Below are 23,342 nucleotides of genomic sequence, written 5' to 3'. Positions count from 1 at the left end.
CATGTGCTAGTATTCATCACATACTAGCACATTATGACAGACTTTCTTTAAAACAAAGCCCTGCAGCAGTGTGCTGTCACCGCTGTCAAATCTTCCATCTTCATCCAGTCTTCCTCCGGAGTTACTGGCCATTGAATGGCTGAGCAGTGATGATGCCACTCCCACGCTTGCACTTGGGAGTCACTGCTGTGGCACTGCTCTCTCATTGGCTGGCATGCTGTCCATTGAGCATGCAGTGTGCATACTCCAGGGATGTCATCGGTTGCTGCTAAAGTAAATATCTTCCCAATGGAGAACATTTAGAAGACATTTACTATATCTACTATATCTACAGGTAAGCCATAAAATATCAGCCACATATTGCCTCAGGAGATCATCCCACATATATATATATATATATATATATATATATATATATATATATATATATATAATCAATTGCACAATATTTTAGCTGCAGGATGTCAATATTGCAGCAGGACACAGCTTTGAGAGTGGAGTATATGTAAAGCCAGTCACTTAAATTTCACATAAGATGTAATTTGTTAATGTAATTTTCTATCATTTTTAAATCTGTAACTTTCACTAAAAAAATTTAAAAAAATACTTTGTAAACTGGATCCTTACACAAGCACTGTTATAGGGTGACCACACTAGCTCTATGTTTCCCTGTTGTCCTCCCATGTTGTCACCCGCTAATAGCACGTACCTAACTGTTGCAGCCACAACTTTATGTAATTACTGCTGTTTTCCTGGACTTGGGCTTAAAATAAATGCATATTGAATAGAGCTGTATAAAGTGGCTTTTATAACTTTCTAGAGTTCAGCCTTAAAGAGACCCTGAAATATTTAAGGTAAAAACAAAAAGAAAAATCAAGTATTTTTAACATATACTTGTGGCATTTTTCCAGCAGCAGCGTTGGTCTCTCTTCCTGCTCTCACAGAATAGACAGAGCAGTGGGAGCTATTGGTCCCAGTTGTCAGTTTCTGAGATCATAGAGGGGAGGAACAATGCACGTTCCGACTCATCACATCACTACTGGGCTCTCCTGTCCCTGCAGGTGCCGCCTGTAAAAGCGATCAAGTGCCTGAATAGCTACTCAGATCACTTTTATTTTGTAGGAAATCGGTGGACCTAAAAAATGCTCATGATCATTGGTGCAGCTGCAGTGATGACTGAGAGATCACCCTTCCCGTCTGAGGACATATATGTATGTGTATATATGTATTGCAGACGAGAAGCAGTTAAAAACCTAGGTACTTCCCTTTATAATAGAAAAAAAAAAGTCAAGCTTTCATTTTTACATGCACTGGCTACTAAGCCCCTTGTTCAGTCCAGTTTCAGTATTATGATTATATAGAAGTTACCAGTCTCAACTTAACCAAGGATACAAGAACACTTTTTGGAAAGAAAATAAATGCATGATTTATTTATGTACAATTCACCACAAACCATAAGTTCACTTATTTTCAACTCTAAAAATTATTTGAAAAAATAAATATTGCTGTCGTTTAGAGAAGCTGATTGATGATCTGCTTGTAGATTCTCCAAAGGAAATAAAGAGAGTGGTACTTTGACCTTCAGACATAGAAATCTCATTTTGTGCAGAGGACAGAGAATCCGATCCCGAATTGGCTACGAAAGGAATGTATTACAACCCAAACCAATCATTAAGTCCTCCTCTGCGTGGATCGCTGCGCTGACGCTGTTTCTCATCCTCCATGAATTCTGCTTGGATCTGTTCAATTGAGCCCTGCTCAGAAGCATCCTCCTTCTCTGGAAAAAGATCTGGGAATTGGAAGGTCTTTCCTTGGCCCTGTAGAAATGGAGAAAAGGATCAGGTTCAGAGGTGTTCAATATAGTTCTAAAAAAACTAATTATGCAATGTAATGGTATTACAACACAGCTCATATCAGAAATTAAACTGTGCCACTGACAATGCCAAGTGGCTGAACACGACCAGAGTCACAGTAATAATGCAACCACACTGATGTCATGGTCTCAGACATTGGGCGCTGAGCAGAAAAACAAAGCAGCAGCACAGGCTGAGATGGTTAACATTATATCAGGATCACAGGCACATCATAGGAAATAATAAAGCTCTGAATCAGAGACATTTCTAACTCAATCCAGGAAGAATGTCTGTCATAAACACACAGTGCATTACAATACAACCCTCGTTTTCAAAGCTCAGAACATTTGAGTCACCAAACATGTGTTGTTGACTCTTGGGAACAGACATGCAGCCTTTGGAGAGCTAGCATCACAAAAATCATCACCAGACTCCAGAGGACAGACTCTGGAGGACCAGTATAAAGAAGAAAGCCCATGGCCAATCACCTACTGGAATGACCATGGTGGTGCAGGAGGAAGAGCTGTTTACTAATAAATCAAGGTCCAAAACGCTGGAGTTGATTTACTAAAACCGGAGAGTACAAAATCCAATCAGCTTGCAGGCTTTTTGCTTTAAGTGGTAGTAAACTTTGTTTTTTCAAAAATTGTTGACGGACAGGATATTTATGACAGAAGAGACCCTGTCAGCCATCATGTACACTGAGCCACGCATGCAGCCCCGATCCGTGCCGTTATGATGTGACTCCCGTGCGCATGCGTGGGAGGCACATCATAGCAGCCCAGCCAATCAAGCAGCTGCAGGCAAGGAACCCAGAAAGAAGCCTGGGCAAAGATGGAAGCGCCCGGGACCCACCGGATCAATTCCGCTGGAGGGCTCGGTTTGACAAGTAAGTATGCCATAATGTACTAATATGCTGTGCATACTAGTACATTATGGCAGAACACACCTGAGGGCCCCTAAAAAAGAACAAGCTGAAATTAGAAGCTGATTGGCTACCATACACAGCTGCACCATATTTTGCACTCTAAAGTTTTAGTAAATTAACCCCAAAGTCTCTAAATTCTGGCCCTAAGGAATTCCTCCTCCTAAACTGGAAATGTTTTGCTTCCTGCTAGTTAGCCTCTTGAAACATGCTGTGTTATCTTGGCTGTATGATGCAAGTGACAACTGTTCTTCTCAGTGATATGTCTCTGGTGGTTGCAGACGAGCAATTACAGCTTTAAAGAGGAGCTTCAGTCATATGTGTGAAAATGAATTCAGCAGCTACAAAAACTGTAGCTTCTGACTTTTAATAGGACACTTACCTGTCATAGGATCCAGCACTGGGCTCAGCTGAGCCAGTTTCTTCACCGGTCTTCACTCCCTGGCCCCACCATCTCATCTATGGCTAGCTAGCTGTGACTGCTTGCATCTTCACAGCCTACTGCTCGCTGCGCTTCCTGATGGTTCTGCAATCTTCTGGGACCTGCGATGTGTCCCAGAAGGCTGCGGGCTGGAAGGGGGGGGGGGAGAAGTTTTGTTCGGATCGCCTGCTCCTAGGCAGGCTGCTGTGGTTGCAGGACACCTGACCTCGATTGTTGCAGATGATGTTTAAACAGCTCTGAGACAAGCCCTTGAATAACTATACAACTATACTGTATCTAACCTGCCTACGTATCTAGTAATTTGGTCCCAATTTTTGCAGTTCAAGCCTAAGAAAATCTATACTGAGAGAAATATTTAAAGTGGTACTAAAGATTTGGCTTTAAAAAAAAAAAAAAAAAAAAAAAACTTTTTATGCTTACCTGCTCTGTACATTGGTTTTGCACACATCAGCCCCGATCCTCTTCTTTTTGGGTCCTCTGGCTCCTCCCCCTTGAACAGTGCCCCCAATTGCAAGCCGCTTGCTATGAGGACACTGGTGCGTGCTCGTTCCCGGGCCTGACTCTCTGCATCTATAAGACACATAGAGCCGCAGCTCAGCCCCGCCCTCTCCTCATTGGCTCACTGTCTGTGATCGACAGCAGTGGGAGGCAATGGCTCCTGCTGCTGTCTCAGTCAATGAGGAGAGGGAGTCCTGGGACAGCCAAGACATTCGTGCACATTGCTGGACCGAAAGGGGACTCAGGTAGGTATTAGGGAGGGCTAGGGGGCTGCTGCACAAAGGTGGTTTTTAAAAACCTCCTGCCTTTACAATCACTTTAAGCTGCCAATGTGAACCTCTTCCTTGCCTGGTTATCAAGATAGTTCTTTGGCTAACCAAATACTGTAGTTTCTTATTTTTAAAATCAGGCATCTATAAGTCTTTAGAGTCCAGTGCTGTCTTCCCACAGCCAGTTCTTCTCACTACTGCGGGTCCGTGGTACTGCTATTTTGGATTTGGAAGCTAGCTAAGATTTCCTGAGGCAGAACAACCTGCACCCCATCAGGAAGTGCAGTGAGACTGGTTCTGGTGCCTCCTGGGACATGTGACATGTTCCAGGAGGTGGAGGGAGGGGCAGAACAAACATACATGTATAAGAGAAAACTTACAGAATGGGACTTTGTATGTACAATGAATTAAATAAGTTGGTTCCAATTCTTCAGTTCTTGCCTATAGGAGACTGATGTTGTTTGTTTGTACAGTGAAGGAAATAAGTATTTGATCCCCTGCTGATTTTGAATGTTTGCCCACTCACAAAGAAATTAACAGTCTAAAAATCGAATGGTAGGTGTATTGTAACACAGAGAGACAGAATAGCAACAACAAATTCAAAAGAAATGCATGTGTAACAAATGATGCACTGATTTGCATGTTCATGAGGGAAATAAGTATTTGATCCGCTTCACAAAATATGACTTAGTACTTGGTGGCAAATCCTTTGTTGGCAATCACAGAGGTCAGACGTTTCCTGTAGATGGCCACCAGGTTTGCACACATCTCAGGAGGGATTTTGGCCCACTCCTCTTGGCAGTTCCTCTCCAAGTCAGTAAGGTTTGGTGGCTGACATTTGGCAACTCGAACTTTCAGCTCCCTCCACAGATTTTCAATCGGATTAGGGTCTGGAAACTGGCTAGGCCACTCCAGGACCTTAATGTGCTTCTTCTTGAGCCACTCTTTTATTGCCTTGGCCGTGTGTTTTGGGTCATTGTCATGCTGGAACACCCATCCATGACCCATTTTCAATGCCCTGGCTGAGGGAAGAATTTTCTCACCCAAGATTTGACGGTACATTGCCCCGTCCATTGTCCCTTTGATGCGGTGCAGTTGTCCTGTCCCCTTAGCAGAAAAACACCCCCAAAGCAGAATGTTTCCACCACCATGTTTGACAGTTGGGATGGTATTCTTGGGGTCATAGGCAGCATTCCTCCTCCTCCAAACACGGCAAGTTGAGTTGATGCCAAAGAACTCGAATTTGGTCTCATCTGACCACAACACTTTCAACCAGTCCTCCTCTGCATCATTCAGATGTTCAGTGGCAAACTTCAGACGGGCCTGGACATGTGCTTTCTTGAGCAGAGGGACCTTGCAGGCACTGCAGGATTTCAATCCTTGTCGGCATAGTGTGTTACCAATTGTTTTCTTGGTGACTGTGGTCCCAGCTGCCTGGAGATCATTGATAAGTTCCTCACATGTAGTTCTGGGATGATTCCTCACAGTTCTCATGATCATTGACACTCCACGAGGTGAGATCTTGCATGGTGCACCAGACCTAGGGAGACTGACAGTTATTTTGTGTTTCTTCCATTTGCAAATGATTGCACCAACTGTTGTCATCTTCTCACCAAGCTGCTTGGCGATAGTTTGGTAGCCCAGTCCAGCCTTGTGTAGGTCTATAATCTTGTCCCTGACATCCTTGGACAGCTCTGTGGTCTTTGCCATGGTGGAGAGTTTGAAATCTGATTGTTTGATTTCTCCTGTGGACAGGTGTCTTTTATACAGGTAACAAAATGAGATTAGCAGCACTCCCTTTAAGAGACTGCTTCTAATCTCAGCTTGTTACCTGTATGAAAGACACCTGGTAGTCAAAAATCCTGCTGAATCATAATGTTTGGTATTTTTTTCATTCATATAGCAAAAAACGAAAAACCCAGTGGCGATCAAATACCACCAAAGGAAAACTCTGTCTCAAAAGAAGGATAAAAATGTCATATGGGTACAGTGTTGAATGACTGAGTAATTTTCAATCAAAATGTGAAAGTGGTGAAAGCTGAAAATTGGCCTGGACTGGAAGTGGGTGAAAGTGTCCAGACTTGAAGTGGTTAAAGTAGCAATCCAGTCAAATCTTAACTATTCCTAAACCTGTTCCCACCCCCATTCTAAGCACCCTTTAAAAGAAGAGATTTACACATACCGATTCTGAGAGTGCTCCGGTCAGCTCACATCATCTTTACAGCGGCCAGATTCAGTGAAGAGGAGAGTTCGCCGTCCACGGCTGCAGAACCTGGGCAATAACATCACCCATAGGTTTACCTATGGGGCATTCATTGTCGGCAAATGGACCCGATCATGTGAATGGACTGGAGTGCCCTCAGCATATGTAAGCATAGACATCTTTACTTTCACAGGATATTTAGAATAGGCTTAGAATGGGGCTGGGAATAGACTTCGGTATAGTTAGGACTTGACTGGAATGCTACTTTACTTATTTTAATAAATAGAAGCACCCCCAGAGTACAAAACAAAAAAAACAGACATATTGATTTAAAAAAGGTATAAGGGACAGAACTTACCAGCTGAACATAGGCCATCTTGTAATCTGGCTGCTTCACTCGTTGATTTAGATGGTTTCTTTTTTTGTTGCTGCCTAAAATTCAGTGCTTGCATTAGTTACTGTAGAATAATTTAGTCTAATTTGCATTTACATTGCCATGCCACTTACCATACTGGATGCGAGTGCGCACACATGACACTGGTATGTTGTATATACTCTGCAGATAGTTTTGGACATCAAACTTTGTCATTCTGTAGAGTAAAAAACATGACATGGTAAGAATGCACTGCCATACATTTCCTCAAAAATACAAAATACCACATATGAGATTTTATAAGGAAGCAGGGGCAGAAAGTGAGAACCGTTTTCAGAGCAAGTTCGGGCAGCCAGTGTTATCAAGCTCGTGACACAATCCAGGAAACACTATGAACTTGTAACACAATCCAGGGAACACTGCAACTATCAAAGTCAGTTTAGAGTGCAGACGTACCCATCTTCTGAAATATCAAAATTCTTTTGACTGTCGATACCAAGCATGTGTGCAATGCCATGGCATTAGTTATGGGACCAATTCCTTCGTTCTGTACATCTTTCCTCTGACTGACAGTTTTTGTCTACAACCTGGGGAAAGATGTAGCCCACAGCAAGCAAGCTACCCAAAACACCTGAGCAGTTGCAGAGAGCAACAATTCCAAGTCTGCTATCGCTGAGCTCTCACTATAGAAAAATGTGTACTTCTCTTTACCTGAAGACAGCAAATACTGCACCATCAGGGTAACATAAAACAGATTTAATTAAAAACACAAGCCATCAACTCACTGCTGAAAGGCACATGGCTAAAAGCCTGTGGCTGCAAGCTTGACACTGGACTCTGCTGGAGAGCCAAAGACAAACTTTGTTATGCATTTTTGTGGTTTTTAAGTAAAAGAACAATCCTGTAAAAGAATTTGTTTTCTTGGTGTCTCTCAAAACAGAAATCCTAACAATCTCTCTGAAGAAACCAGTTCCTTGTGTATACAGTGACTAAAGAGATACAGGACGGTGCTCTATCTGGTGATAGATATATGTCTGCTGCAAAGATATACCTAACCTAAGCTGCCTGTAAGTAAGAGATCTGATTGAGTGTACGTGACATAAGCAGAGGTACTTCCATGCAGTAAAGTGGTCATAGCACATCGATATTTGTGTCTTTAAAACAACCCCATTCCTGATGTGCTTAGTCAGTAACAAGTCATGAGGAAAATACTGACATGTGTGGAATTAATAATCGAGAGGTATGGCAAAGGAGAAGAAAGGGGTGTTTACTGGATGTTTTTGTGACTCTGCAAGCTAACCAGTATTTGCCAGTCCAATCAAGGAGTCAGTAGACAATTTTAACTTCAACAGACAGTTAAAGTGGTTCTAAAAGCAAGACATTTTTTACCTTAAAGCAGAACTAAACCCATCAATTTAACCGTTTCAAAAACAGTTACATTCCGGGCATGATGGGAATGCTAACTGTCATATTTGTTTGTGCTGTCAACCAAACTGTCAAACCATAAATGTCTGGTGTCCTAACTAATCACATGTGCAACGCCATGTCAGCTGCAGATTAAACAGCGGCTAAGATGGCAGCTTCCTTGTCTGAAAAGGATAGGAGGGTTTAGTTCTGCCTTAAAGCATTCCCTGCAATAAGATAATAATTGGATCACCCCCTCACCTTCCTAAGTACCTACCTGAGTCCTGTATTGATCCAGCACTGCGCCCACTGCAAGTCTTTTCTCCTCTCTCTTCTCTCAGCATATTACACTGAGAGCAGCAGGAGACACTACCTCCTGCTGCTGTCAGTCAAATCCTGTGAGCAGAAAGCAGGAGGCCCGAGTCGCGCACATTTGTCTATGGACACACGCAGCCCAGCTCGGGAGCAAACCCGCACATCTACTGGCTTGCTATGGGGGGCAGACACAAAAGTAAAAAACAAATATCGTCAGCGGGGTACCCCAGAGAGGGAGGTTCGGAGCTGCTCTATCCAATGACATTGCACAGAGCAGGTAAGTATAATATATTTATTATTTTAGGGGAAAAAATGAGCTTTAATGCATTCCCTACACTAAGGTAAAAACCACCCCACTATCTGTCCTACCTACCCCCCTCTAAAGACTTATCTGACCTCCGTCATCACTCCAGCACTATCTCAGCTGCAGAACTGATCCTTTCATTTCCTAGTCTCATAAGAAACACTGAGGGTAGTGGAAGCCATAGGCTTCTGCTGCTGTCAGTCAAACTCATATGAGGGGGGCAGCAAAGCCATGGCTTACAGGCACTCTGTGTGTCTAATAAATATCAAATATTTGCCAATACCGACACTTTGCAGTGCAATTTGCGTTAATGGACCCAAATTGCACCGCAAAGAATAGCATATGATTTGGACAGGAATACAATTCCTGTCCAAATCGCATGCAGTTTCCCACTGCTCCTGTGTGAACCGAGGCTTGTCACAGCCTGAGATCACACAAGAGTGGTGTGTGAAATGTCTCGCTTGAAATCCCCACTGCTTTCCCTCCTCTCCTACCACTGACACTCAGCATGGGATACCTGCAGGGAGGATTCACGTACCACTCCTGTGTGAACACAGGAACAGTGGGAAACCGCATAAGATTTGGACAGGAATCGCATTCCTTTTCAAATCACATGCTAATCTTTGCAGTGAAATTTGTATCCATTAACGCAAATTGCACCGCAAAGTATCAGTTAAGGTATCGGTAGTATTTTCAGGAGTACAAGTACTCATGAAAATACTCGGTATCAGCACTAATACCGGTATCAGTGCATCCCTAGTTAGAACCCCTGTTGGGCTCTCTCTCTTCTACTGACAACATTTTGGCAGAAAGTGGAGGGGAGCTCATCATCAGAAACAGAAACAAAAACGAAAAGTGGGAGAAGGGTAGAAAACTCAGATTATATTCCTCTCTGTGTCTGATACAGACTTTCCTTCACTTTCTGCTTGGTTAAGTTGCAGGGATGCAAAGGTGGGGCACAATTTCTCCAACAGAGCCCCAGACAGCAGTAAAAAAACCCAACTGGTCCTAATCCTTTCCCACTCTATCAAGAAAAAAGGTAAAAAAAAGTTTTTGGCTTACACTTTAAAGCTGAACGTCATGCAGATATAAATGGAACTAATTAATTAGGCCTTGTAATAATAAATACATCATTAAATGTAGATTTATGTGAATTTGATCTGGTGTCAGTTTCTTGCATTCTGCTGTACAGCCTGCAAAGCAGAGCTCAGAGAGGTGGAGGGAGAAACAACACAAGGAGCCAGTCAGGTGAAGCAGCACAAGGAGCCAGTCAGGTGAAGCAGCACAAGGAGCCAGTCAGGTGAAGCAGCACAAGGAGCCAGTCAGGTGAAGCAGCACAAGGAGCCAGTCAGGTGAAGCAGCACAAGGAGCCAGTCAGGTGAAGCAGCACAAGGAGCCAGTCAGGTGAAGCAGCACAAGGAGCCAGTCAGGTGAAGCAGCACAAGGAGCCAGTCAGGTGAAGCAGCACAAGGAGCCAGTCAGGTGAAGCAGCACAAGGAGCCAGTCAGGTGAAGCAGCACAAGGAGCCAGTCAGGTGAAGCAGCACAAGGAGCCAGTCAGGTGAAGCAGCACAAGGAGCCAGTCAGGTGAAGCAGCACAAGGAGCCAGTCAGGTGAAGCAGCACAAGGAGCCAGTCAGGTGAAGCAGCACAAGGAGCCAGTCAGGTGAAGCAGCACAAGGAGCCAGTCAGGTGAAGCAGCACAAGGAGCCAGTCAGGTGAAGCAGCACAAGGAGCCAGTCAGGTGAAGCAGCACAAGGAGCCAGTCAGGTGAAGCAGCACAAGGAGCCAGTCAGGTGAAGCAGCACAAGGAGCCAGTCAGGTGAAGCAGCACAAGGAGCCAGTCAGGTGAAGCAGCACAAGGAGCCAGTCAGGTGAAGCAGCACAAGGAGCCAGTCAGGTGAAGCAGCACAAGGAGCCAGTCAGGTGAAGCAGCACAAGGAGCCAGTCAGGTGAAGCAGCACAAGGAGCCAGTCAGGTGAAGCAGCACAAGGAGCCAGTCAGGTGAAGCAGCACAAGGAGCCAGTCAGGTGAAGCAACACAAGGAGCCAGTCAGGTGAAGCAACACAAGGAGCCAGTCAGGTGAAGCAACACAAGGAGCCAGTCAGGTGAAGCAACACAAGGAGCCAGTCAGGTGAAGCAACACAAGGAGCCAGTCAGGTGAAGCAACACAAGGAGCCAGTCAGGTGAAGCAACACAAGGAGCCAGTCAGGTGAAGCAACACAAGGAGCCAGTCAGGTGAAGCAACACAAGGAGCCAGTCAGGTGAAGCAACACAAGGAGCCAGTCAGGTGAAGCAACACAAGGAGCCAGTCAGGTGAAGCAACACAAGGAGCCAGTCAGGTGAAGCAACACAAGGAGCCAGTCAGGTGAAGCAACACAAGGAGCCAGTCAGGTGAAGCAACACAAGGAGCCAGTCAGGTGAAGCAACACAAGGAGCCAGTCAGGTGAAGCAACACAAGGAGCCAGTCAGGTGAAGCAACACAAGGAGCCAGTCAGGTGAAGCAACACAAGGAGCCAGTCAGGTGAAGCAACACAAGGAGCCAGTCAGGTGAAGCAACACAAGGAGCCAGTCAGGTGAAGCAACACAAGGAGCCAGTCAGGTGAAGCAACACAAGGAGCCAGTCAGGTGAAGCAACACAAGGAGCCAGTCAGGTGAAGCAACACAAGGAGCCAGTCAGGTGAAGCAACACAAGGAGCCAGTCAGGTGAAGCAACACAAGGAGCCAGTCAGGTGAAGCAACACAAGGAGCCAGTCAGGTGAAGCAACACAAGGAGCCAGTCAGGTGAAGCAACACAAGGAGCCAGTCAGGTGAAGCAACACAAGGAGCCAGTCAGGTGAAGCAACACAAGGAGCCAGTCAGGTGAAGCAACACAAGGAGCCAGTCAGGTGAAGCAACACAAGGAGCCAGTCAGGTGAAGCAACACAAGGAGCCAGTCAGGTGAAGCAACACAAGGAGCCAGTCAGGTGAAGCAACACAAGGAGCCAGTCAGGTGAAGCAACACAAGGAGCCAGTCAGGTGAAGCAACACAAGGAGCCAGTCAGGTGAAGCAACACAAGGAGCCAGTCAGGTGAAGCAACACAAGGAGCCAGTCAGGTGAAGCAACACAAGGAGCCAGTCAGGTGAAGCAACACAAGGAGCCAGTCAGGTGAAGCAACACAAGGAGCCAGTCAGGTGAAGCAACACAAGGAGCCAGTCAGGTGAAGCAACACAAGGAGCCAGTCAGGTGAAGCAACACAAGGAGCCAGCCAGGTGAAGCAACACAAGGAGCCAGCCAGGTGAAGCAACACAAGGAGCCAGCCAGGTGAAGCAACACAAGGAGCCAGCCAGGTGAAGCAACACAAGGAGCCAGTCAGGTGAAGCAACACAAGGAGCCAGTCAGGTGAAGCAACACAAGGAGCCAGTCAGGTGAAGCAACACAAGGAGCCAGTCAGGTGAAGCAACACAAGGAGCCAGCCAGGTGAAGCAACACAAGGAGCCAGCCAGGTGAAGCAACACAAGGAGCCAGTCAGGTGTGCTGCACTACAAGGAGTATAACGAAAGGAGGAGAGAGCAGATTGAGAGAGAAAAGTTCATCAGGGTGCTGCTTCTCCTTTAACATTCTGGACACAGAATGGGGAGGAAACTTGTAGGTGAAACTGCAATAGAGAACGATCAGGTCCCTTTCCCTGCAAGACAGGACTGTGCTGTGTGGCAAAGTTGTGCAAATCTCAGGAATAGATGGACAGAAATACAAATACTTTTGGAAGATAAAATAGCTTTCATGCATTACATGTTTCTGTATCGTTTAATAACCCCTTCGTCCCCTAGACTGCAATCAAAGGCTCCAAAATTCTATAAGATTGTCTCTATTCCAGATGGAGGCATGTGTAACATTGTCAGAGTAGATGCATATGCTTACGCAATAGGAATACGGAATTGCACTGTGTCTGGGGGCTGCTCTTTGCCAGGTCTGACCAGGGTCATGAAGAAGTTTGTTCGGAACACACGTAGTTGTGGATTTCCAAGCTGGTAAAGGGGATATCTAGAATAGCAGAAGAATAAATATGTTCAGAAAACATAGCCACTAATTAAAAACATCAAATTCTTTGCAAGTAAAATCACATTTTGTTAATCCATCCATTTCAGTAGTTATATATACGTCACATATATTTCTAAAACCTCCACTCTTTGCCCACTAATTTTTAGTAACTTCTCAAATATTTACTTGCTCCTGTTTTTCATAATTCTGATAGCCTATATCACTAATCAAAGAAAATCATTGGGATGTCATAAACGCATCCTTTCTGCTACTGCGGTCAATTACAAGGGATGAGTAGACTGTAGAATTATGAAAGTCAAAAGGAAAAAAATAAAACATACCTGAAGGGCCTATTCTCACAGACGCTCAGCCTCACATAGAGTGAAGAGTTGTGTGCATGCTTCTGTACTTGCAGCGAGCTGCATGCAGGAAGGTCATAGAAGTGCATTGGACGTATGGACTTACCTGTACAGCCAAGTATGACAGGTACACAGGAATGGGTGCATTGCCCCCCAACACAAAATCTGTGCTCCCTGCATACCTGTCAAATTCAGCTGTGTAGGCAGTTCATAGAGTCAGTCAGTTTTCCATCCACTGCTTGCATTTGAAAACACTTAGTCCCGGTCCACATATATGCGGCCGTGCGGGACACGTTTTGCACGGGCACGAGAGCCCATTCATTGGAATGGACTCCCGTGCCCGTGACACGCAGGGAAGAAGTCCCTGCACTTCTTCTGAAAATGCAGCCCGCACGGTAACCTCGGTTCCCAGTCCGGTTGCGTTTTCCAGTGCAGGTGGCGTGCCATTAGGACTGATAGCACCCACCCGCGGGTCCGCTTTCCTCTGTACGGGTGGTGCGGCTACATGGATTTTCGTGCGGATCCGCAGCTGCACTACCCACACAGATGTGAACCTAGCCTTAAAGCTGAACTCAAACATAAAAGAAAACTACCTTTGCGGTGGAGCTTCCACCCCACTGCATGGGTTGAACGTGTGCTTTTGCCTGGGAAAACCATATAAAATCACTTTCACTTACCTCATCCCTGGTTCCTGCACGCTTCCTCCTCTTCATTGTGACTAGTCCCTCTGAAGTCTCTTCTCTGCAGCCATCCATCTGTCAGTTTCACTATGAAGTCATCAAGTACAATGAAGAACCAGCAGTCCTCTATTATAAGTGAGGACGCTGAGCGCCCTCCCACAACCCAGAGACCTGGTTGGAAGAGGAGAGCGCCAGCTACTGTCTTTTGAATTTCCCTGGAGTTCAGCCTGAAAATAAAACTAAAGGCAAAGTTTTTTTCTCCCCATTTTGGATGGTTATAATCCTGCAAATGTTTTTTCCATCTGCATCCCATTGTTGACATTTCCCTTCACTTCCTGTTCCATAGCAAAACGGAAAGTGACAGGAAATCCTTCTAAGTTGAGGGAATCCTGGGGTGTCATCAGAACTAGTGTCCCCAATTGGAAGACTTTCCTTCCATTCCTGTTCTGGTGACAATCCAAAATTTGGGAATTTATATTAAATTCACATTAGGGATAGTGGTAAACGGGACAAATAGAGAGGCTGAACCTTCCTAACTGGGACACAGACAGTAATAAAAAGCTGACAGTTGTTCTAATCCTTCTCCACTCTATCCAAAACTATAAAAAAAAGTTCTGCATTTAGTTATACTTTAAGAGGAAAAACATTTGAAGAATTGTCACAGGCATATAGTGCCTTGAAGAAGTACTCATACCCCTTGAAATTTTCCACATTTTGTCATGTTACAACCAACAACGTAAATGTATTTTATTGGCATTTTATGTTATAGACCAACACAAAGTGGCACATAATTGTGAAGTGGAAGGAAAATGAAAAATGGTTTTCAAAAGTTTTTACAAATATCTGAAAAGTGTGGAATGCATTTGTATTCAGCTCACTTTACTCTGATACCCCTAACTAAAATGTAGTGGAAGCAATTGCCTTCAGAAGTCACCTAATTGGCAAATAGAGTTCACCTGTGTGTAATTTAATCTCAATATATATACAGCTGTTCTGGGAAGCCCTCAGTGCCTATTCACATACATGAGGATTGGATGCAGTTTGAACTGCATCCAATCCACATGACATGTGAAATAACATTGCTTCCTATGGTGCCTGTTCACATATGTCTGGTGCACTTCTGGTGCAGATTCAGTGAGGTTTAATAAAAGAGTTCTATACCATTTCTGAGCAGTGCGATTCATATCAGGTACGGATTACAGGCTATTGACATCTATGGAAACCGTTTCCAAACCTGACAAGGGTGATCAGGATAAAATCCTGAGTTGATCCTGTCCTGAACCTGATGTAAACCTAACCTGAACTGGTGAACAGCTACTGTGTCAATTAGCAGTGAAACCTGAGCTTCAATACGCACCCCACATGTGTGAATCAGCACTCATAGGTGTATTAGTGAACATTAGTAAACAAAGAGCATCATGAAGGCCAAGGAACACACCAGACAGGTCAGGGATAAAGTTGTGGAGAAGTTTAAAGCAGGATTAGGTTATAAAAAAATATCCCAGGCTTTGAAGATCTCATGGAGCACTGTTCAATCCATCATCCGAAAATAGAAAGAGTATGGCACAACTGCAAACCTACCAAGACATGACCGTCCACCTAATCGGAGAAGGCCGGGCAAGGAGAGCATTAATCAGAGAAACAGCCTAGAGGCTATGGTGACTTGGGGGGGAACTGCAGAGATCCACAGCTCAGGTATGAGAATCTGTCCACAGGACAACTATTAGTCGTGCACTCCACAAATCACAAAAGAAGAGTGGCAAGAAGAAAACCATTGCTGAAAGAAAGCCATAAGAAGTCCCGTTTCCGAGAAGCCATGTGGGGGGACACAGCAAACACGTGGAAGAAGGTGCTCTGGTCAGATGAGACCAAAATTGAACTTTCTGGCCTAAAAGCAAAACTAACACTGCACATCACCCTGAACACACCATCCCCACTGCGAAACATGGTGGCGGCAGCATCATGTTGTGGGGATGCTTTTCTTCAGCAGGGACAGGGAAGATGGTCAGAGTTGATGGGAAGATGGATGGAGCCAAATACAGGGCAATCTTAGAAGAAAACCTGTTAAGAGTCTCCAAAAGACTTGAGACTGGGGCAGAGGTTCACCTTCCTGCAGGACAGCGACCCTAAACATCCAGCCAGAGCTCCAATGGAATGGTTTAGATCAAAACATATTCATGTGTTAGAATGGCCCAGTCAAAGTCTAGACTGAAATCCAATTGAGAATCTGTGGCAAGACTTGAAAATTGCTGTTCACAGACGCTCTCCATCCAATCTGACAGGGCTTGAGCTATTTTGCAAAGAAGAATGGGAATAAATTTCACTCTCTAGATGTGCAAAGCTGGTAGAGACATCCCCAAAAAGACTTGCAGCTGTAATTGCAGTAAAAGGTGGTCCTACAAAGTATTGACTCCGGGGGGCTGAATACAAATGCACGCCACACTTTTCACATATTTGTAAAAAAAAAAAAAAAAAAACTTTGAAAACCATTTATCATTTTTCTTCCGATTTAAAATTATGTGCGACTTTGTGTTGGTCTATCACATAAAATCCCAATAAAATACATTTATGTTTTTGGTTGTAGCATGACAAAATGTGGAAAATTTCAAGTGGTATGAATACTTTTTCAAGGCACTGTACCTCCTCACATACAATGCAGGACCACTAGCCCTGCTGGAGCAAGGAATATGGGGAGTAATACAGCCTCTTCCTCTACCCCTAAAGTTATTCACGAAGTTCACCTTTAGGAACATGATACATCCGTATATAGAGTATAGAGTAACATGTTTCTAAGCTCACCTCCTGAGCCCATCCGCCACCTCCCAAGACAGGGATCAAGGCACCTCTCCCCCCGCCGCTGCTGTCACATTTCAAGTCAGCATGGCTGTGCGGGCAGAGCCCACACATCCATGTCATTCATCCAGAGATCTCTAATGAATAGAGATACACCAAAACGTTTCGGCCGCAAATACCTTTGGCCAATATGAAAATAGGCACCGATACAGGTGCCGAAAATAATCCCGCCCTCACCCAGTGGTTCTTCGCCTTACCTGAGAACCCATCCAACGATCCCAGCGCTGGGCATAGAGATTAGTGAAGGAAAGATGACCTCCACTCATTTCTATGCCCTTGGAGGACCGGAGTGACGTCATAACGTCACTTCCGGTCCAGGAACCTTGTAAACAAGGCCTTTTTTTTTTTTAAAGCACTAGATCAATGCTTTTTTATCTAATGCTTTACATTGTAGAGGAGAGATGTGGGGTCTTATTGACCCCATATCTCTCCATAAAGAGGACAGGACACTGTTTTTTCTACCACAAGGGATGTCTGCATTCCTTGTGATAGGAATAAAAGTGATTAAAAACATTTAAAAGAACAGTGCAAAAAAAAAAAAGTAATAAAAAAAAAAAATGTTTAAAGTGCCCTCGTGTCTGCGGTGATCGCATACATAGGCCATGCCAACATATGTAAACGGTGTCTACAACACACATGTGAAGTATTGCCGCGAACGTCAGAGCAAGAGAAATAATTCTAGCACTAGTTCTCCTCTGTAACTTTAAACTGGTAAACTGTACAAATTTTTAAAACATCATGCATGGAGATTAAGTACCGTAGTTTGGCGCCATTCCGCGAGCATGCGCAAATTTAAAGCATGTTGGGTATCCATTTACTCGGCATAACGTCATCTTTTACATATTACAAAGAAAAATTGGGGTTTGCTGTATATTGTGGGGTTTTTTTATTCATTAAAGTGTATTTTTTTCCCAAAAAATTGCGCTTGAAAAATATATTCATTTTTAAAAACTGTCCATTTTGGTTTTTAGCCAAGTGCATCCTGAATTTTCGGTTTCGGCACCAGAATTTTCATTTTGGTGCACCCCTAGAATAAAATACATGCCCCTTCCGCCACCGCGGCAGACAGACTTGAAGTTCTCCATGAACTACAAGTGTGGTAATCAGCTCCCTTGTAGTCCATTGATACTTCCTACAGCTTTCTAACTGAAAGCCTGGAAAGTGTCTGCAGGAGCCTGACATTGCACCTGCAATCCACTAATCATGGGCGCAATGCTTTCTGGGCTCCTGTAAAAAATAAAATAGATGCACATTTTTTTTCTGCAACATAGCCTTTAATAAGCAGTTAAAACCCTTACAGTGTGGGGTGATCCCCATTTGTTTTCATTCCAGAGATGGGTTTTAAAGTACTTACACTGCTTCCATTTAAACAAACACATTTAATGATGTAGAAAGGAATACAGAGCTGAATTCATTTGTATCTTTTATATGTGCCTGGAGTTTGGCTTTTGGCAGGTCTGTACATAACAGATGACCCAATAAATGTGTTAACAAGGAACTATTTTTCACTAAGTGGTAACTTTTGGGCATTCCAAAAAAATCTAAAAACACAACCCTTTAGGTTCAAGGCATCTCCTGAAATTTTGGGGATGAAGTGATTTATATTTTGCTAAACCCCAAAAGTTCTATACCAAAACATATAGTAGCTTTCTTTGTATAAAGTAGAGATGAATGTTTTGACTGCACTGACCCATATTTGCATCCAAAAAGCCAGTGACAGATTTTCCTCATTTTAATATGAAATTCAGATAGAACTAGAAAAGCTCCACCAGTAGTCTACAACTGGAGTGGACGAAGTAACTGGGTGGAGTGGCTTGAGTATATTGTGTGGTTGGAGTGGCTGGAGTAACTGTGAAAAGGTTGGACTGGGCAGAGTAACTTTATGGAGTGGGCAGAGTAACTGTGTGGAGTGTTTGAAGAGAGTAAAGATAGTAAACATTACACTAACCAATTGATTGATCAAATTTAAAAAGTGCACATGGCAAGCTTGATAGAGTGAGAAATGCATTTCAACTTTTATTTTTCAGCTCAAACTCTAGCTTTTGTCACTCTGCTGCCTGCTCACACACCTGGGTTCCTATGGCAACTCACTCTACAGCAACGGCAGAGAAGAGTGGTTAAAAACAAACTGCTCCAACTTGCTCACTTCACTGGCAGTTGCCATTTTCAAACGGTTGTAGTTTAAAAATTATAAATCCTACACCGAAGAGCTTTAAATTGTGACAATCACAAGACCCAGACCTACATTTTGATGCATAGTATGTTTCTGAAATATTAAAAATGAAGGCACAGTCACAGTTTAGAAATTGCCCTTCAGATTTGAGGTGGCTAGAGTGGAGTTTCAATGAATGTCAATGGGCGGCGTGAGTTGCAAACAAATGGTCATATTGTGAAAACTATCAGGACTATGGCTTAGCCATGGACATTTTTAGTGGCAACAGGGATAGCTGAACGTTTTGATATAAGATTTGTGTAGGTGGGCTTGAAAATGAGGGAGTGGTGGCAGTTTAGAAATCATGTCCTGATTTTTCAGCTCACACTCTAGCTTTTGTCAGCTCCCACTCTAGTTTTCAACATTCCGCCAATCATTCCTATGGGACCAATTTCACCACAAAAACGCCGATATTTCGTGAACCATTCGGCGAAACATTCCACAAAGTAATAGCACACCAATTGGGAACAATCCGCACGTTTCAGTATATTACTGTCTATGTAGTATAAAAACTGTGGGAGGAGTTAGGGTGGTAAATTTGGCTATAATAATAGGAATATATATGTGAGATAACAGTAAGTGGTCTTGCCATGCAAAAACACTTAAATATAGCTGGCACCTCCATTTGTGCAGAGAAAAAGAACTTCCCTTATTCCTAATTCTCCATCCTTGGTTTTCTTGCGCTAGAATGGGGTAGAAACTGGCTGGTGATGAAGAATCGCCGCGGCTTGTCAGTACACCAGTCTGTTCAATGCTATGCTGCCAAAAGAGGTGAATGATGCCATCTAGTGGACATATAGTGAAAATATAGTTAAAATCCAAAGATGCAGAAAAGTAATACCCTAGCCTAGATCACACCTAAGCGTTTTCCAGAAACGCAGTACAGTTCAGTTAACATTATTTCCTATGGGACATGTTCACATCTCCACGTTATCACCGTGTGCATTTTTTGGAAAGGGTCAGGGACTTTTTTTCAATGTAAAAAGTTGTGTTTTTGGTTCTATAGACTGCAGAAAGGCATGTAGTGCGTTTTTGCTGCATTTATAATCTGTCTAGCAACAAAAAAAAAAAATGCAGCCAAAACGCAACGCAATGCAGAAAGAGCTCAAACGCAACCTGCATCAGTGTGAACGTAGCCTAAGGGAGGGTTATTTAACCACTTCAATACCAGGCACTTCTACCTCCTTCCTGCCCAGTCTAATTTTCAACTTTCAGCACATTTTGAATGACAATTGCGCGGTCATGCAACGCTGTACGCAGACTAAATTTTTATCATTTTGTTCACACAACTAGAGATTTCTTTTGGTGGTATTTAATCACCACTGGGGTTTTAATTTTTTGCTAAATTAACAAAAAAAAAGACCGAAATTTTGAAAAAAAATATGTTTTCTTCATCTTTGTTATAAAATTTTGCAAATAAATAATTGTTCTTCATAAATTTAATCCAATATGTATTCTGCTACATTTCTTTGGTGAAAATAACCCAAATCAATATTTATTATTTATTCTGTAGGAAAGTTATAGAGTCCACAAACTATGGGATATATCAGAAAATCGATCAATCTTGAAGTCCTGACGGCCAATCTGATTTCTTGAGGCCCAAAAATGTTAAGACAGTACAGATAACCCTCCTTTGTGCAAAGTAGACAGTTCAAGACATTTAATAAGAAGCATTGGAGAGTTTTTGAAGTAATTTTTTGGAAAATGAATGGGCATGTGAGAGATGCAATCCGGAAGGATGTCAAATGACACTGACCCGGATCGACGAGAGCCCCCCCTCAGACGTCATTTTGCTATTGGCCAGCTGGGAACAGGTTACAGGATAAGTTCACCTTTTGACTAAAAAAAATTTCACATTTTTTTGCAGGTAAAAAAATGTGCATTTTTTTTTTTGCAGAAGCCTGTAAAGCAATACACCGTTGATCAGCAGATCGCTGGTACCATGCAGGTCTCTTGCAGACCTGGCAGTATATCTGTGTGCCCGTACAGGCAAGCAGATACACTGACAGGAAGAGTCAATGAACTACCATGGCGCTCCACAGTGCCGTGGTAGTTGATTGACTCTTCCTGTCAAAACACAGAAAGACATGCACTACTTTTAGAAATCCGCGCCACACCAAATCACTTGGTACGGTGCTGCCATGCAATCTGATGCCCACAAAGGCACTACATTTGTGATCTGCGTATGGGATGCCATTAATGGCTGGTTCACAATCTGGCATGGGAAAGACGCGTTTTATGTGTGTTTTCTGCAATGTGTTCAAAATGCACTCTCTTTGTGATCGGCATGTGGGTGCCAATGGAATGTTAACAACCCAAACGCAGATCGCAAAAGCACCAAATTGCAAGGTAGAACAGTACAATGAGATCTGGTGTGGTGTCAGTTTTTCTTTTTTAAAGTACTTATTCTGTGTTCTGGTGTGATTTGCAGTCCATTTAAATGAACGGGATACAAAGCAGCACTGCACAGGAATCACCCTGGAATACGAAACGCATTTCCGCGCAATACCAGTGCGAACCGGCCCAATTAATGGCAATTTTGTCTGCTAAAGAGCACTTGTTTTACCTGCAGCTTACGAATGCATGTGTATGCGAACCTGGTCCATGGGAAGGATGTCATGTAAGAATGTCATGGTGGCCTATGGAGCTGAGTCACCTCTGAGCTCTGCTGTTTAGTGTGAAGGACATAAGAGAATTCATTCCCCCTCCATGTGTAATCATACCCCCCGATCACTGTACACCCTCCCAGGATTACTGTACACCCCTCTGCCACCCCCCCCCCCCCCCACCTCTGTACACCCTCCCAGGATTACTGTACACACACCCCCATACACCCTCCCAGGATCACTGTACACCCTCCCAGGATCACTGTACACCCCCCACACACACACCTCTGTACATCCTTCCAGGATTCCTGTACACACACCCCACCTCTGTACACCCCACCACCACTGTACACCATCCCAGGATTACTGTACACCCCCCCACACACACACCTCTGTACACCCTCCCAGGATTACTGTACACCCCACCACCACTGTACACCCCCCACACACACCTCTGTACACCCTTCCAGAATTACTGTACGCACACCCCTCCTCTGTACACCCACCAGGATCACTGCACACCCCACCACCACTGTACACGCTCCCAGGATTACTGTACACACACCTCTGTAAACCCCCCTCCCCACACACACACCTCTGTACACCCACCCAAGATCACTGTAAACCCCACCACCACTGTACACCCTCCCAGGATTACTGTACACCCCCATCTCTGAACACCTCACAGAAATACTGTACACCCCCCCACACACACACACCTCTGTACACCCTCCCAGGATTACTGTACACCCCCATCTCTGAACACCTCACAGAAATACTGTACACCCCCCCCCACACACACACCTCTGTACACCCTCCCAGGATCACTGTACACTCCACCACCACTGAACACCCTCCCAGGATTACTGTACACACACACCCCCACCTCTGTGCACCCTCCCAGGATCACTGCACACCCAACTACAACTGTACATCCTCCCAGGATTACTGTACACAAACCCCACACACACTTATGTACACCCTCCCAGGATCACTGTACACCCCAACACCACTGTACATTCTCCCAGGATTACTGTACAACCTCACCCCGCCTCTGTACACTCTCCCAGGATTACTGTACGCACACACCTCTGTACACTCTCCCAGGATCATTGTACACCCCACCACCACTGTATATACTCCCATGATTACTGTACACCCCCACCCCACCTCTGTACATCCTCCCAGGATTACTGTACCCCCCCCCCCCCACACACACACACACACACACCTTTGTACACCCTCCTGGGATCACTGTACATCCTCACAGGATTACTGTACACACACACCATTGTACATCCTCCCAGTATTACTGTACACCCCCCCCCCCCCCCGTACACGCTCCCTCAATTACTGTACACCCCCCACACACACACCTCTGTACACCCTCCCAGAATTTCTGTACACCCAACACCACTGTACACCACCACTTCTGTACACCTACATCATACTCTCTGCCCAAACCCCCAGACATCTCTATGTATTCCTATCACTGTACACAATGCCCTTCCAACCATCCCGTCAGTAGATGTGTAGAGAGATTAATGCAGCCATCACTACACACAGGAGTGACAGCTCACTGATCCAATCAGGAATGACAGATATACAGCCATATAAAAGGCTGAAAAGGCAGCTCCTGAGCGCTCAGCTACCTCCTCTCCCCCCACCCGGGATGTACAGTGCATGCTGGGACTTGTAGTGGAGGGCTCTCCGGCTCTGTCCTCTGATAGAATGTCTCCCCGAGATACAAAAGGCTCCTCTCCCCAGTCCAGCCTGACCCTGACACCTCTCCCAGGAATACAGGGCACTCACATCACTCTGTTAGCCATCTTCTCCCGGTGACCCCGTTTTCCTTTCACCAGTCACATCACTCTCCTCCACTTCCTGATACCGGCGCCGCAGCGCCACCCACACTTCCGGAGGCCCAAGAGCATGTTCCCGCTAAGGCACAGCGCCACCTATCGTGCCGGAGGAACGAGCTACGACAAGCGGCTTACAATTCCAGCGCCACCTACCGGCTTGGAGGA

The 23,342-nt window shown here is 44.5% G+C and overlaps 1 protein-coding gene across 1 annotated transcript; it reads right to left on the bottom strand.

The window, feature by feature from the left end:
- Positions 1-1,400: 1,400 nt before the first annotated feature.
- MRPL23 (mitochondrial ribosomal protein L23) lies at positions 1,401-23,250 on the bottom strand. The gene is made up of 5 exons (XM_089655079.1): positions 23,128-23,250; positions 12,486-12,608; positions 6,698-6,780; positions 6,549-6,622; positions 1,401-1,817 (listed from the first exon to the last, which is right to left on the bottom strand). The coding sequence occupies exons 1-5, from the start codon at positions 23,142-23,144 to the stop codon at positions 1,653-1,655; spliced, it is 462 nt and encodes a 153-aa protein (XP_089511205.1). The 5' UTR covers positions 23,145-23,250; the 3' UTR covers positions 1,401-1,652.
- Between the last annotated feature and the right edge of the window lie 92 nt (positions 23,251-23,342).

The sequence above is a fragment of the Staurois parvus genome, unplaced genomic scaffold (assembly GCF_062004578.1).
Source record: "Staurois parvus isolate SC_StPar_1 unplaced genomic scaffold, SC_StPar_1.0 ptg000818l, whole genome shotgun sequence".
NCBI lineage: Eukaryota > Metazoa > Chordata > Amphibia > Anura > Ranidae > Staurois > Staurois parvus.
The sequence above is the reverse complement of the archived record's forward strand: the minus strand, read 5'-3'. Positions and strand labels throughout refer to the sequence as shown.

Bases quoted from the DNA above. Each gene is read 5' to 3' on its own strand.
- MRPL23 (XM_089655079.1), bottom strand. The intron at 6,781-12,485 runs GTAAGCATATGC...TTTACTCTACAG, and splicing joins CAATTCCGTATTCCTATTGC to AATGACAAAGTTTGATGTCC. The intron at 6,623-6,697 runs GTAAGTGGCATG...ACTGAATTTTAG, and splicing joins GCGCACTCGCATCCAGTATG to GCAGCAACAAAAAAAGAAAC.